This window comes from Pieris napi, chromosome 1, assembly GCF_905475465.1.
Source record: "Pieris napi chromosome 1, ilPieNapi1.2, whole genome shotgun sequence".
NCBI classification, from domain to species: Eukaryota; Metazoa; Arthropoda; class Insecta; order Lepidoptera; family Pieridae; genus Pieris; species Pieris napi.
The window spans coordinates 8,569,474-8,585,832 of NC_062234.1; the positions used below are offsets into that span (position 1 = coordinate 8,569,474).

The following is a 16,359-nucleotide window of genomic DNA, read 5'->3' on the forward strand; positions in this document are numbered from 1 at the left end:
ACTGCGATACTGAGAGGCAAACGAGGTCTCGTCATTGATCTTTATCCAACTAAGGGCGAAAGGGGAAGGTCGTTTGCATTAAACTAGTTAACGTGTTATATATTTTTATTGCATCGTTTCCATTAAATATATGAAAATCAAAAGAACACAAAGGCTACTTTTCTGATTTATATTTACTCATCAAATAGAATGATTTGTTATGTTCAAGTTTATTTATTGAATATTTTCTAAAATAAAATACACTGCATCTCACTAGTATACACTTTTAATTTACGACAGCAATAAAATCGAAACGATTTTTCCAAAGGAATATAACAAAAAATTAAATGTTTATGTTTTGAGCCATTCATAGCACGTGAAAATTCATATTGAAAAATATTTAACATATTATCAATAAATAACAATTTTTTTGCTATTAAATTAATGATTTAACCGGCTTGTTTAACAACTAATAAAGAGGTATTATTAATAAGCTGAGTAGTAGCAACTTTGTCTGGTTCAATGTTTGTTGTAATGGAAAAGGCAGCACCGACGGTATATGTACCAGGAATTGCACATAAGGCGTTTACCTGAAACAAAAATCATTTAAAGACACAAAGCAAGCAAGCAATACAAATAAGTTCATTGTCTAGAGAACGATGTCTGATCAGTGATGGTCAGTATGGCTTTCGCCGAGGTCGCTTGGCTGGTGATCTTCTTGCCTATCTGACTCATAGGTGGGCCGAAGCTGTGTTAAGAAGGGCCTCTTCCTTATATTGGCCGCTAGCTTGGATAGAGTTTGGCTTAGGGCACTTTTTCGAAACTACCGTCATACGGTTTCTTGATGGCTTCTGCCGATGCCTGGCTGAATTTTCTTGAAGGACGCATCATAAAAGTCCTAGTTTACGGAGCGTGCTCCTATCCTAGACCCAGTTGTACCACCCTGTTGGTATCAAATATCAAAGACAATCCGGCCATCCGAACATGTCTTGATCTGAAGTTGATGAGAACCATAACAAACTTGTTTTCAAAATTGAAACGATACTGGAGAAAGTTTCTGTGTGGGGTAGTAGCAACCTTGTTAAGTTTAACCCTACAATGACTCAGGCTTGTTCGTTTCCTGCCTTACTGAAGTACTGACTTCACACATCCTCAGTATGCTTGGGGTTGGCATATCGAAAGAAGTCCAATTCCGCAGTCATTTGACAAATTCTTTTGCGAACTAGCGAACTGTGGAATCGACTCCCGGTGGCGGTCTTCCTTGAGAGATATGACCTCCAACTATTCAAAGTTAGAGTGTGCTCCACCCTCAAAGGCCGGCAACGCACTCACTAAAAATGGGATGAATGATACTAGTTTTTGTATATATATATATGTGTATAGTTATATGTAGAGGTAATAAAATCGGTTGATGTTTTATGAATGTATTTCATTATTTCTTTTTATATCTAAGTACCTGCAGTTTTCGAGACTCAAACTTTTGTAAAGTCACTTTCAAACCCAGCTCCTTTGAATCGGGAGCAAATCCATTATTTAATGCCCCAGCCCAGCCCAGCATGCCAGTCGACTCTCTAAAAACCACAAATATATTAGAAGATAGTATTAAAAGTAGTAACACGCAGAGATCCAGAAAGTTTAGAAAAGCTCATCACGACTTGCAAAGGGGAAGGCTCCAGACCTCGAGGCCGATCCCCTACTCACTGGACCGATCAAGTAAAGGCCCTGACAGGTCCTACCATCACCCAGGCGCAAAGGCTTGCCGAGGACGGTCGAGAGTGGAGGAGGTTGTGTGGCGCCACGAACATGACTTTCAGAAGTGAAGTGCTACTGAAGAAGAAGAAGAGTTAGCACTAGCGCTTCTCTTCGTTTTTATCATGACAATATTTTTATTACGACATAACTCGAACAGATTTCCTATAGCTAAACATATAAATACATTGAACTGTCTTTTTTAGTAGATTATCAGCAATTTTACCTGTTCTGTTGTTTGAACATATCAATGAATACATTGACAGGAACCCCATAGCAGTTAACTATATTCACCGCTATTGGTATAATACACAACTTTGTCCTTTTAAAATTATGATTCACGTAATTTGAATGCTCAAGTCTTAATATAACTACATTTGACTTTTCAGATTTCCCTTTTGTATCGCTTAATTCCAGTTTACTTTCCAAATCATCAACTAAGCCGTGATCTATTTTCTCCCTGTTCCGTGAAATAGTTTTGCTAAATCCGTCTAGCCAGAGACAATGTTGCCCGATCGTAGTTGTCCCACTTTTATTATTATATGCTTTCCACCTCAAAATAAACATAGATTGGATCAATCCCGTTCTATCTCCATGGTTGTTTGGGGAATCGAAGTTATCTAAAAGGGACGGTACATGGTCTAGAACAAATTTGGAAAATGGAAGTTTGTTAACGGAATCGACGTTTGGTAGTACATCGTTGGATACTTTGAGACATGAATTTTTGACTTCGCCCTCTGGAACATCATCAAAAATTCTGACCGCTTTGAATATAAGATGTAATCGTTCACGTGCGATCAAAGAGCTATTAACGTCTAATACTCCTGTGATATCAGTTAGCTTCCACTGTCTGCTTAAAAGCGATACTTCTAACAAATTAAGGGATATATTTTCCTCTTTCTCATTGCTTATATTTTTCACTTCTACGGCGAACCTTGTGTTCTCCAAAACCTTGCCATCGTTCTCCCCTAAACATCTTCGAGGGGTGACTAACACTTCAACAACGTCCTGCAAATAGGAAAATGATTTTAACTTTATTTATTAAAATAGCCTAAAAAACTTAACAAATATTTTCTGGAAAATCATAAAAGTAGCAACATTAAGAATGTTTTGCAATTACGTACTTTTGTGGTAAAGCGAAACACATGTCTCAGCAGCCTATAGGGCCGAGCTTTTAATCCAGTCTCATAATACATGAGCATGTATAACGTTGACGCTGCAGAATGCGGCCTTAAGAGCAGCGTGCCCGTACATCCGATACCCGCGTCCGCCCCACGTGATATACAGCGTACACGCCGTTGCGCCGCTTGTAAACGCAATTGTGCTCGGGCGGTACGTTCATCTGTTTTATTTTTTAGAATTTTAAAATTTCACAAATATAAATGGGATGCATATCTTTGAAGATAAAATAAAGCAGAGCGCACATTAACAATTTATCAGCTGTAACTATAAATACTCTAAATCTGTGTTAAAAACAAGATGTATACAAACTAAAAGAAAACAAGTCATATTTAAAAAGATTGAATGACCTGCGAAAACTATTTAAGAATTTCATAATTATTTATTTACAATTTAAAACATGTATTAATTTCTTGAGTAACTGACTGATCTTATACTAATTTAATTATTTTTATAATACTAACCCGAAGATTCCGGTGGTTCTTTATACTTGTCTTGATACAAATACTTGAAGTCGTCTGTGTCATCAGGCGATACTACGTACATACATTCGGGGTGAGATACGGCTATGTGCAAATTATTCATTGCAGCAGGACCGACATTACGAAACTCCATATCAATTGTTAATATTTCACCACTTATAACTTCCGTGTTTGTTTCTGCGAATGTCACCTTAAAATATTTGAAGAATTTTTTATTTCGAGAAAAGTGATTTCTTTATCTATATATATAATAAAACTAAGTCGATAAAATGTGCGTGCCGATAAAACTTAAAAAGGAGTCCCGACACGATAAAGGGACTTATGTGGTGTGATAGCCCTTTATCCCCCCTCGAACAAGAAAGTTCCCGTTTTAATGTAAAGGGCATGTTTTTAAAGATATAAGGGACTTTCCGACCCTTCAACTTGGAAATTAAGTGCAGTGGCGCCATCTGTTATCGAATATTTGAACTTCGTTCAAGACAACTATGGAGACTATACACTCCAATAGTCATAGTGTATAGTCTCCATAGTTGTGAGAATATTTTCAAATTTTCTCGAATATTCTAGAGCCTAGCTCTCTGAATATATAAGAGCCCGGTGTCGCTCACCAGAGTTAGTTTAATTTGAACAGCGAAACGAGCGATTTCAAAACGAAAAGAATAATAAAACAAGCTAAAATTATCATATGGGATGAATGCACCATGGCCCATAAAAAAATTATAGAAGCCATGGACAGAACATTACAAGAATTGCGAAAAAACTCTGAAATAATGGGAGGAGCTCTACTCATACTCTCAGGAGATTTTCGACAAATACTTCCAGTTATTCCCAAGTCAACATCAGCAGACGAGATCAATGCATGCTTGAAAAAATCACATCTCTGGCCACAAGTACAAATACTGCAATTAACAAAAAACATGAGAGTTGAATTATCAAGAGATGAAACAACAGCACAATTTGCTAAAATACTTTTACAAATCGGCGAAGGTACATATCCTACTGACCAAACGACCAGCCTCATTGAACTTAATAGTGATTTCTGTAATATAGCCACTACTGAAGACGAACTAATCGACAAAATTTATCCAAATATTATTCAGAACTATACTAATGCAGAGTGGTTATTTCAAAGAGCAATTTTGGCCACTAAAAATAATATTGTTGACGATATCAATTTTAATATTCTAAAGAAAATACCTGGTGAAGAGAAAATATATAAATCGATCGACACGATGGTATCCATTGAAGAAAGTGTCAACTTCCCCACTGAATTTCTAAACTCTTTACAAGTACCAGGAATGCCATTACACTGCCTTCGTCTGAAAATTGGAACTCCAATCATACTACTCAGAAATCTCAACTCCCCAAAATTATGTAATGGAACTAGAATGATCGTAAAACAGCTATCGAATAATATCATTGAAGCTGAACTTATTTCTGGAAAGACCAAAGGACAGACAGTATTTATACCTAGAATACCTCTGATCTCTTCGGAATTGCCATTTCAATTTAAAAGACTGCAGTTTCCAATAAAATTAGCCTTTAGTTTTACAATTAACAAAGCGCAAGGACAAACTTTAAAATATTGTGGCATTAACCTCAAAGAATCCTGCTTCTCTCACGGTCAGCTATATGTAGCTTGCTCAAGAGTAGGAAATCCGAAAAATTTATGTATATATGCTCCGGACAATAAAATGAAAAATGTTGTTTGTAAACAAGTATTGTAAATACATAATGAGAAAACGTTTTCAATAAACTTTTTTTTTACTTTTTACGTCATAGTTTATTTTTTTATTTCGACTCTACCACGTCATCTCATATCAACTCCCGGGCGAAGCCGGGTTTTTTAGCTAGTACTATATAAAATTAAGTTAAAAATATATAGTACCAGTATGTGAAACATACCCCTGTAAATAGGCATTAACTTATGCAGAAATTTATTTGCTATGTAATTTCATACATTTAAATTGAACCAAATAAATAAGAGTTCAATGTAAAAAGATATAGCAAAACGCGCATAGAAGAAAAGCCAGAGTAGTAGTTAATGTTTTAGGTTCGTAGAATAGATAATTTCATGATATAACATGATTAATAATGTTCCAATTTTAAAATAAATATTCGCAAGATCTGTTGGTCTATTAAAAACTGACATTATATTACATATTATGTCGAAGCAATGTCGTTATTATTAGCTGCATATCACACGGCTTAAAAATTGTCACAAGGCTTATAAATTAACAACGTAAAAGTCAAATAAATTACCTACTAAGTAGTTTAAACCTAGTAACACTTTTGAACTGAAGTATAGTATTATATCATAATATATGTATTACCTGTAAACACGGAGCGTGATCAATAACGGTTATGTGCAATCGTTTATTGGATCCATTTAATGCTAACTTTCCTATCACTGCTACACTATTCTCATTTTGTCTCCTATCGCTTGCGTTGATTAACCTAAAATTATTAAAACTGTTAGCCAAATTCATGATCCCTATTATTAATATTGTTTCTTTATTACGTTGTGTATAAGTTTTTTAATAATGAACCAAAATTAAATGTCAGTCTTTGCGTCCTATATTTTAGCTCCTATAATATATTAAGATTAAGATAATAAAGCTTTACTGTAATACATTTTCTTGTACACATAACTTATGGACTTGCATAACAGCTCCTGTAGGCTTTCTTCATTAAATAAATAAAATACAGTTATTTGGAAGTCTAGGTCTTACTCGTAAAATAATATATAGACTCACCTGTATACAAAACCCTGTATATCCAACTGTCCAACCTTCAAAGGCGTTATCGTAAAGCTGACCATTTTCTGACATTCGCCTTCTAAGTGTAATGATTTTATTCTCTGTCCATGTATAACGTTACTCTCTAGTACTTGGCCAGCTGCAATGCTGTATTCATTATTATATGTCTCTCCCTCAACAATCCCGGAAGAACTTGGAGTAAAATTCCAAAGTAATTCCAAATCCGTCAGAAGTAACGGAACCTTTAAGGGATTCTTTAAAGTAATAGCTACATGTATTGGTTCTGAAAATATTTTTTATTAAATCAGTAAATTAAACGTCTTACGTGAAGCAAAAAATACTGGTTTGACTTTTGCCATAACAATTTAGTATAGTAGAAGCTGTAGGAAAAACAAAAGAAAATTAGCAATGTTATATTCATCCAAGATCATCAAACGACATCTAAGTTTTAGTAGCAAAACAAAGCAGCAAATATAAATTAATAAAAAAATTACCTCCTTGCGGCACGATTGGACTACTATCATTTTTCTGAGTATACAAATCTGTTGTTGGTTTGAAAATCATTGGAATACTGCCTTGCGCGACATGGAGCAGACTTTCTTCTAGTTTACTCCAATACAAATTATCGGTTAGGTCGGAGATATCAATAAACGACACCGAAGTGGCTGGCGTTCGACCCGGGGATGATAAAGGCGAGGGTCCAGCGCATAACACAGCAGTTTCTTCGCTTATTAATAAAGGAACGGGCAACGTCGGCAAACGTGTTTTAAACTCCTCAGAACTTTCTACCCATTGCTGTGAATAATTTTATGTAGAACGTAGTATTAAAAGTAAGTACGCGTTGAAACACTTTAGAAAAATTCAAGTAGCTGAATGATCGACACAGATACGTATCAAAACTATAAACATGCGATTTGTTAAAAAATAACGTACATAGTAGAAAAGTAAATACATTTTTAACAAACAAATTATTTACTATAATTAACATTTTATTAACTTATATTCAAATCTCTTTAATAACGCATTACATATGAATATTTAAAAAAAGCAGCATTACCACATAGTAGTTCACCGGTAGCAATTCCCAACACTACTGCGTATTATCTTCTTTCTTCGAGTATCAAAATACATATTTGGTAAAAAAATATTTAAAATCTATAATTATAATTTAGCCATTGAAACCCGTATACCACAGCTCATTTAACGCACAAATCTTGTCTTGATATGTAAATGATACATTTCGGAAAACCTGAATATCATACTGAATATCTGATTCACCTAAAAGACGATCTTATCGATGTTCGATCGATCTTCCTATTTCTGAAACTGTCAAAACCCCAGTAAAAAATACAAACCTGATGTGCAAGCATGAACTCCCGTAGAAAGGCATCCTGCTGGGTTTCAGGTTGTTGCGAATCTGGTGAGAGTGGACCAGATAGCCAGCGGGCAGCATCAGCTGACATCTTCATGGCACCCGCTAAGCGCCCCAGGGCGAATTGAACGTGGTCTGTGGATAGACGCCAACCGCTTTCTTGGTACACCTAAGGACACATTTTATATTATCAATACGATGGACTTTCTATGTCCGCACTTAACAAAAAGGTGAAGGTGAAGGAAAACATCGTGAGAAAACCGGCATAGCTTAAACCCAAAAAGTCGAAAATCCAATACGGATTCATGCCCCAGCGGAGCACTGAAGACGCCCTATATGACGCAGTCACACATATACGCGCAAAGCTGAAACAAAAGAAGATACTAACAATCGTATCACTCGATATTGAGGGCGCATTTGACAGCGCTTGGTGGCCGCAAATTAGAGTCCGACTGGCAGAAGAACAATGCCCATTAAAACTAAGGAAAGTAATGGATAGTTACTTACACGAAAGACAAATGAAATAAACCTACGCTGGACAAACGGTTGAAAAAGTAACTAACAAAGGCTGCGTTCAGGGTTCAATAGGGGGACCAACAATGTGGAATCTAATATTGGACCCGCTCCTACAGGACTTGCGAAATGGTGGTGAGTACGTCCAGGCTTTTGCAGATGACGTCGTTTTGATAGCGGAAGGAGAGACCGGTAGTGAGATCCAGCAGAACCTCAACCTAACATTGAACCGGATACATAGATGGGGTATCCTAAACAAACTGAAGTTTGCGCCACACAAGACCAAAGCCATGGTGGTTACGCGCAAACTGAAGTATGATACCCCACGGCTAAATATGAATAATGTACCGATACAGATGGATAACCACATTCGAATTCTCGGAGTTGATGTGGATGCTAGACTCACATTTAACAGACATGTGGAGAGGGTATGCCGGAAGGCCATCCAGATATATAAGCAGCTGGCCAAAGCCGCGAAGATCGAATGGGGACTAAACTAGCAAGTTATCGCGACCGCGTACACTGCCGTTATTGAACCAATCGTAATGTATGCGGCCGCGGTGTGGGCTCCCGCGACAAATAAAATCTGTGTACGCAGAAAACTAAATCATCTGCAAAGGGGCTTTGCCCAAAAAATAGCAAAAACTTATAGGACGACATCATTACACGCAGCAACCCTACTGGCCGGGATACTTCCACTAGACCTCCGTATTCAAGAAGCCGCTGCCTTATACGAGATAAGAAGGGGGGTCAGCACGGAAATACTGGAGGGCGAAGAATTAGAGAGGAGAGTGAAATACGTAGATCTCCCACACCCGGCGAAACAAACAAAACTGGACTACAACATGCTCACCAATCCGGAAGAAATCGAAGGACACGGCGGCACACAAATCTATACGGACGGCAGCATAACAAGTATAGGAGTGGGTGCCGCTTGGACGGAATGGAAAGATGGAATGGAAATAAATAGCAAGATGATTAAGATGGCGCCCCACTGCACAGTTTTTCAAGCTGAATTGACGGCACTACGAAACGCGACTAGCCACATAAATAAAAATAAGCGTGACGCTAAAATATACAGTGATTCTAGGTCAGCATTAGATGCTATTGTGAGTGGACGATCTCTCGATCCCCAGGTAGCCGAGATCCGCTGGAGCCTGGAAGAGTGCCGCAAAAGAGGAACTCATATAAGCCTCTTCGGACACGTTAGCAAAAGAAGCGGCGGAAAGACTAAGGTCAAAACCTGAATACGCCGCATACCCCCTGTCATATGTAAAACATCAGATAAGGCAAAAGTCTCTAGATGTATGGAATGAACGCTACCTGGGGGGTGAAACAGCTGGAACTACAAAATTATTCATCGCAAATGTTAGAACTGCGTACAAATTAATAAAAGAGAAGCGTTTCACACCCCAGATGGCGCAAATTCTTACAGGGCACGGAGCCTTTGCACATTACCTTCATAGGTTTAAAATTAGGACAAGCCCAACATGTGCCTGCAGCAATGAAGAACAAACAGTAGAACATGTGCTCCTACATTGCCCTATATTCGCATCGTCCAGGCACGACCTGGAGCAACAAATGCAGATGACTGTAGACCGTAACGGCCTACAGGACATGTTAATAAAGCACAGATCGTGCCTGGAACGGTTCTGCGATAAAATTGTTAAATATATAAAGGCGGCAAACAAAACCCCAAGAACGGGTCTCGCGAGGAATTGCGTCCCGGCTCGCCCATGAATATTGTAAACAAAAATATTACAGATGTAGCCGGGGCGTCTTTCGCGAGACGTGTGATGTGAAAAAGTCCCTGGACACAATGGCAGGGGAGTAGAAAAGTGTTATATTAAAAAAAAAAAACAAAAAGTCGACAGGGTGTGTCAGGCATAGAAGAGGCGGATCACTTGCTTATTAGCAAAAGTAGTGATCAGAAAACAGATACTGAAATTGTGAGGCCCAGAGCTAAACGTTTGTAGCGCCACTGAATATTTTGAAGAGTAAATAGTATTTAATAGTGTAATTGTAGCTTTATATTTTTAGTTATATTAAATGGTTTTTGTTAGTATTGTGTTCACCAAAATCGTTTAATATTTTGGATACAATAATTATATGTAATATATAAATAAGTAGTTGTCGTGTGTAGGTACATGTTATGGAACAAAGTTCATAAATACCAATCAAAATAATTAGTTTAAAATAAAAGCACTAGATACACATATGTCTATAATAAAAGGGTCACATCTCAACAAAAAGAAATAATTTGTACCTTCACTACTAGTCTACTACACTCATTTGACTAGAAGACCTGTCATAGTTAAACTACCTATTTTAGTAAGTACTACTTTTAGTATTAATTGACATAAGCACAAAAATGCAAAATAAATGGAACAAAGGTATTACCAATGAATCATTAAAATTACCTGATATGCTTGTCTGTAGCACCGGTGAGCATGCTTCTTCTGTCCCGCCTTAGAAAACCTGTGACCAGCAAGGACCATGTGGAATGCATATTTCCGGCTCATAGTCTTATTACTCGGGCCGAGGAGAAAGCATAGAGCTGCTTGTTCCAACAACATTGCGCTTCGAAGGTCGCTGTCTTCTGACGTCATTCTTATGAGTTGTTTTGCGGCCTCACCGTGTAAACCGTGGTGTAATAAACATGGGATAGATAATAATGTCGCTCTGACTGCATATTGTACCATTCTGAAAGTATAAACCACATTACGTAAAATCGTAGTTATATTGCCGTAATAGAATAGTAACTTTAATTTATGAATGGAATTCTTGAGCAGCAATCAGCGTTATTGACTAGAGGAAGAAGCACAAACATAAATATTTTTTAATTTGAGTCTTATTAGTGAACTATTTGTACCAAATGTATCTATGCATTTGTGCAAAAGCAAAAAAAATGAGTATAGTAAATCGTAATCCATCATCATCAGGATAATCAGTTTATTCTGTAAAATCGGTTTAATCGGTTAAAATTAACTAAAATATTGCACAGAAGAATAAAATATCATATTGTAAATGTATAGGTATATTAATAACTCAACTGTGTCACGGCAAAAATTACAAGTAAAAAAATTGGATAAATATTCTACGGTAGTAGATAGACTCACCTACAAGTATTCAAATACGTAACGATGCTCTCTTCCATATACGCATGTGTTTTGCGATTCGCCTCGCCCGACATAAAAGCACTAATAGCGGCCATTTCCAACGCTCCAGCGTAGCAGAGCCAAGCGCTATCCGCGTAAAACTCTCTCTTCGCTGTGTGGTACGCGTCAAAAGCTCGCTGCCATTGCCCACAAAGAAACCAAAGATCGCCGAGACGACGTAATTGTAACTCTGGACAGTCACTTGAATAACTAAAATTATAAAACAATCGTATTGGATAAGAAAGCGACGCATGGCCAGCCGTTAAGCGTAATTGTATATTTAACAAGGCTTCAAAGCCAATCAATCTTTCATCTGTAGAAATTTACACTTTCAGTAATTAACATAAGCTTTTTTTAATACACGTCAGATTGAAAACATCCTCCTTTGAGTTTTTTCAGTCAGTTCAAAAGATCCCTATGAAAAATGCAAATTGGTATATGATATGGAATTAAATAAAATCTAAATTTTATTTATTATCGAAAAAAATTATTGACTTTGTCAAATTAAAAAATCATTTATTCATATAGGTAACACAATGTACACTTATGAACGTCAAAAAAGAAATATACATTAAATGCTTCTAATTTTACATTTACTACCACTTTTACCATTCTTAAATCAAGGGGGTAGAACGGAAGAGAAGAACTTGCAATCAACTCTCCGCCACTCTTTTTAATCGCCAAGTTTTTTTGTTTTACACAACGTTTGTAAGGAGCTGCAACCATTACACCATGTTCCACTTGACATCTTAAGTAATAAATAATAATAAAATAAATTAAAAACTAAGATTTGTCCTCTATCAGCAGGAGGCATGGTGAAATAGGAGCACGCACTTACATTCTCGTGGGAACAACACGCAAATACATAGTCGAATCAACTAACATCACCGCATACACCAATTCAAGTACGACCAGTCACCACAAATACTAGCTTAATCACTTTTGAATTATAACAAAACAAGTAGGTTTATTCTTTCATATATCTCTAAATAAAACCGCGATTTCTATATTTACAAGAAAGTTTTATTAAAGGTCTATAAAATTGTTAATCCTTTAACATATTAAGAAATTAATAACTTTATTTTCGAAATATATCTAAATGATTATCACTCTTTCAGCCAAAGTCATAAAGTATATTATGTCACTTACATTACTGTATTATTAACTGTGGTGGTACCGGATTTTCCCGTTGTAAACCATCTTTTTGTAGCCGATAACAACGATCGGCTCACACCTTTTTTGTTAGCAACCTTGAAACGTAACGATAATGGAATTAGAATACTATAAATGTACCACATACGAGGCACCACAGGTTATACGTGTAACCTAGTGACGTAGTTAAGGCATGTAAATCGGAGTTGGGGGTTGAAATCCTTGCAAAACGCAGTAATATTTATTTCGTGTTGGAAGACGACAGCTAATCGTAATTTTTTAAAATAATTATTTGAAGCGAGTTCGAAAATAGAAAGCTATCTTGTAAAGAACGAAAGATTCGGATTAATAATAAACACAACTGCAGATGTAAAAGTACACTATATATAATAAATATTGTCTGCATATCAGAAAGTATGGCAATTTGTCTACCAGTTTCATTTGTTAGACACTTAATATTAAGTGAAATAATTAGTCAAAATTATTAATCACTGTGAAATCATTTAGTTTTGATTGTTTTAAACATTCTAGTATTTTTGATTAAAATATAAAATTTATTTTACATACCACTTCTGTGATTTGAGCTATTTGTTTCTCTATATATGGAAGTAAAGCTTTTGATGCATAGTCTTGAATGAACTTTTTTATCGCATCAATATCATTGTTATTGAGAGCTGCTCCATGCATCTCTGCATTGTCAAACGGTTTGCCTATAACATTCATACTTTCCGAACTACCAGAAAATGAATGAGTCTGAAAATAAATAAATATAATATTACTAGCAGACCGGGCAAACGTCGTTTTGCCATGTATATTAATTAATTTCTAGGAAACATTTTTTTAGTTCAATAAAAATAACTATCTACTATTATAAAAATACGGGTTGGTCGTAGAGTTATATTACGTATTTTTGATGCTGTATCATAAAAATATTTTTTTTTTGGGCTGGACACCCCTTATCCCATAGGGGTTGGAAAGATAGATAGTAAGTAGCCGATTCTCAGACTTACTGAATATGCATAATAAAATTCATGAGAATCGGTAGAGCCTTAAGCCTTTAGAGAATTTAATATGTATACTGTATAGATTAAATAATATCATTAATTACATTTAACATTACAATGTTCTAGACCTTGTCAATGTGGAATTTCGATAAATACATACAAAAACAGACCCTGAAGTCAAGACCTAGGGATGGAATGGGACCTAGAGTGGGCTTTCCTGTATCACAAATTTTTAATTAATATTGTGATAACATTGTATAAGGCTGTCCCTATACAATAATTAGAGGTTAAAGGGAGAAACATAACACAAGACCTCAGCTTTGGTTTAAACATTTAGTAAGAATAAATTTTGATTTAATGATTAATTAATAAAAGATAATCCATTTGTTTGACATGCAAACACACTGACAAAACACAATTCTAAATAAAAGTTATGTATTAATTATAAAAATTTGCACTTGATCCTTTCCCTGTCCAAATTTGATGAATCTTACATGAATATACAAAAATTCAGATTCTTGTACTGTAAGTTTAATTAGAAGCTATGTAATAAGTATAATAAAACCTTTGGAAATATTATTTACAAATGAATAAGTTTTTTTTTTTAAATTAAATAAAACCCTTTTATAAACCTGTAAGCTATTGGCATTATCATATACATCACTTTCGTTGGCCGTCAAGGGGTGTGAACCATCTTGATGTGTGGTAACTGTAACTGGTTTTTCTTCTGAAAACAACCAAAAAAATTATTGTTAAAAGTATTATTATAATTATTGTTATTGATTTAAATGTGATAATTCTTTTTATAAAGTCTCTTATTTTATGCAATAATATATTAATTCCAACATATGATAAACAATCAGTTGTAATAAAAAATCAATGTGCAGAATGAAGTATGACAAGGCACACAATATCAGCATAAAATATGTCTGTTTGTTATAATTCCTAGTCTATACTAAAGTTTTCCTAAATCAGTTCCAAGTACATAAAACTTAACAAATAATTTGCCACAAAAATGTATGACTACTTTAGAACATTACCTGCTGTAACGATATTTTCTGTTGAGACTTCAGATGAAGTTTCTTGCTGAGCAAATAATAAATTAGATGTGGATAATGACAGAGTACGCTGTAATTAAAATTAGTATGATTAATTGTTTAATTATTCAATTTAATTAATAAAACCATCCTACAACTCATCTGCTCATAGTCAGAAGACTGATTGCACGATGCGCTCTATTAAAAAAAAAATTAATAAAACAGCTATTACCGATATAATAGGTAATTCTGAAGGTTTCTTAAAACAATTTTGCCAATAATCCACTGAGAGTTTGGCATCTGTAGTCTGCCTTGAATTTATAGTAAGAATAAAACAATTTACTGCACCAAATGCCTGTTTCATTGTATCAAATGCGGATTCAGCTCTGAAAAAAGGGTTGAGAACATAAATAAAAGAAATGCTATTTCACACCGCCAACAGAGTTACACCCATAACTATTATAATTATGTAAGTAGAATTCATATCTTTCAAATTTACATGTTAAACATGGGTTCAATATAAAAATATTAAACTCTAATGAAGCATCCAGACATCCATACTTCATTACTCTACCCTTATCTGGGAAAAATTAATAACAGTAAAGAGCCAAACTTCAGCTAAAAGATATTAGTGTTTTTCATACATATGTAACTATAATATATATTATATACTTACATTTCTTTTGATACCTGAGATGCATCATGAAGAAGCAAATATGACTTCAAAACTGAATTATTAAACCATTTTGGAAGCTTTGGTGGAGTAACATTTTGTAATTGAGCACACTGTTGATTTAAACTGTTGTATGCATCAACAATATTTTCATCTAATGTTGATGCCACTATAATACAAGATAAGAAGTGTTTTGTAAACTCATGATCAGAAGGAAATTGCACTTGAAAATAGGTTTCTCTCCATGCATCAAACCATGGTGTTTCTTGTTGTACATCAAACTTGTGCCCATCTGAAAATTTTATAAAATTTTCAAGAGTAGTTAAACATAATATTAAAGTTGTTTAAAGTTTAAGCCTTGGTTAATAAAAGATTTTGAATAACATACCGATGGTCTTAGGAACTGTCTTATCATCATAGTTAAATAATGCAGCATTGTTTAACTGTCTTCTAGCTTCTGTGGGTTGTAGCGGTTTCCAATTCACATCTCTGATGACCAGCTTCCAGTTTTTAACAATACAAACACTACCACCCGGCTCTCGAAACTGCCCTGTATTGTTAAACACTTTAGTAGTATCAAGTGAGAATGCCCACCTTGCTTAATATGAATCCAGTATCATTATTTTAAAGTTAATAGTGAGTTTACCTTCCCAATTACACGTCGCAAAAGGTTGCAATAATTCAGATAGAGAAAGGTTGTTCTTTGATACAATATTTTCCACTTTCGCCGAGCACAGAGTTGCTACTAGAGGTGAAAACGAACTCTGGATAAATTCTTGAGGTGTTTTAGGCATGACTAGTTCGGGAATATTTAATTTCACGGCAGAAATATGACGTTAAATTTTTAACATATTGTAAAAGTTTAATTAAAATAATGCTAAGAAATTCCCATATCACGTATTTTCATTAGATGTAAACCAGAATAAATAAATAGGTTGGTAATGAACAATTATTTGTAATTAGTTCCTCTATCGGAATTCAAATGAAATCAATTAATGATCAATGAGCAAAAATTATATATTTTTACTTTGTTTATAAATTTTTTTATCACAATTTTCATTTCGTAATTCGTATGACATTTGAAAGTGAAATAAGTTTTCACAGATTTTGAAAATAATAAATTGACACCGCCTTCAGAGTACTAGTAGTATATTCTGTGCGTTTTCCAATTACAAAGCATAATGCGACTCAGTGCCGCACAATGCCGCATAATGCTGAAGCTTAATTGGAACGTGAATTAGTTTTCAATTGCATCAGCAGAGTGCGCTAAGTCAGTGTTGAAAAAAAAAATGTTCTGAATAG

At 35.1% G+C, this 16,359-nt stretch overlaps 1 protein-coding gene across 2 annotated transcripts; it reads right to left on the bottom strand.

Annotated features, from left to right (window-relative positions):
* Positions 1-91: 91 nt before the first annotated feature.
* Positions 92-16,147, bottom strand: LOC125050315 (trafficking protein particle complex subunit 8). 2 transcript variants are annotated; one of them, XM_047650074.1, is made up of 19 exons: positions 15,704-16,147; positions 15,446-15,607; positions 15,061-15,349; positions 14,617-14,770; positions 14,388-14,475; positions 13,980-14,074; positions 12,911-13,096; positions 12,341-12,441; positions 11,153-11,401; positions 10,454-10,736; positions 7,504-7,689; positions 6,643-6,943; positions 6,146-6,431; positions 5,723-5,846; positions 3,376-3,579; positions 2,853-3,074; positions 1,955-2,736; positions 1,436-1,550; positions 92-569 (listed from the first exon to the last, which is right to left on the bottom strand). In XM_047650074.1, exons 1-19 carry the CDS (start codon positions 15,849-15,851, stop codon positions 429-431), a joined length of 4,116 nt encoding a protein of 1,371 aa, XP_047506030.1. In that variant the 5' UTR covers positions 15,852-16,147; the 3' UTR covers positions 92-428. The 2 variants fall into 2 exon arrangements, with proteins under 2 accessions (XP_047506030.1, XP_047506021.1); XM_047650065.1 differs by having other exon boundaries at positions 2,853-3,070; positions 3,372-3,579.
* Between the last annotated feature and the right edge of the window lie 212 nt (positions 16,148-16,359).

Excerpts from the sequence above, each read along its gene's own strand:
- LOC125050315 (XM_047650074.1), bottom strand. The coding sequence starts at position 15,851 with ATGCCTAAAACACCTCAAGAATTTATCCAGAGTTCGTTTTCACCTCTA. Across the intron at positions 14,075-14,387 it reads AGAAAATATCGTTACAGCAG|AAGAAAAACCAGTTACAGTT; the intron begins GTAATGTTCTAA and ends GGTTGTTTTCAG. Across the intron at positions 7,690-10,453 it reads GCTACAGACAAGCATATCAG|GTGTACCAAGAAAGCGGTTG; the intron begins GTAATTTTAATG and ends ATGTGTCCTTAG.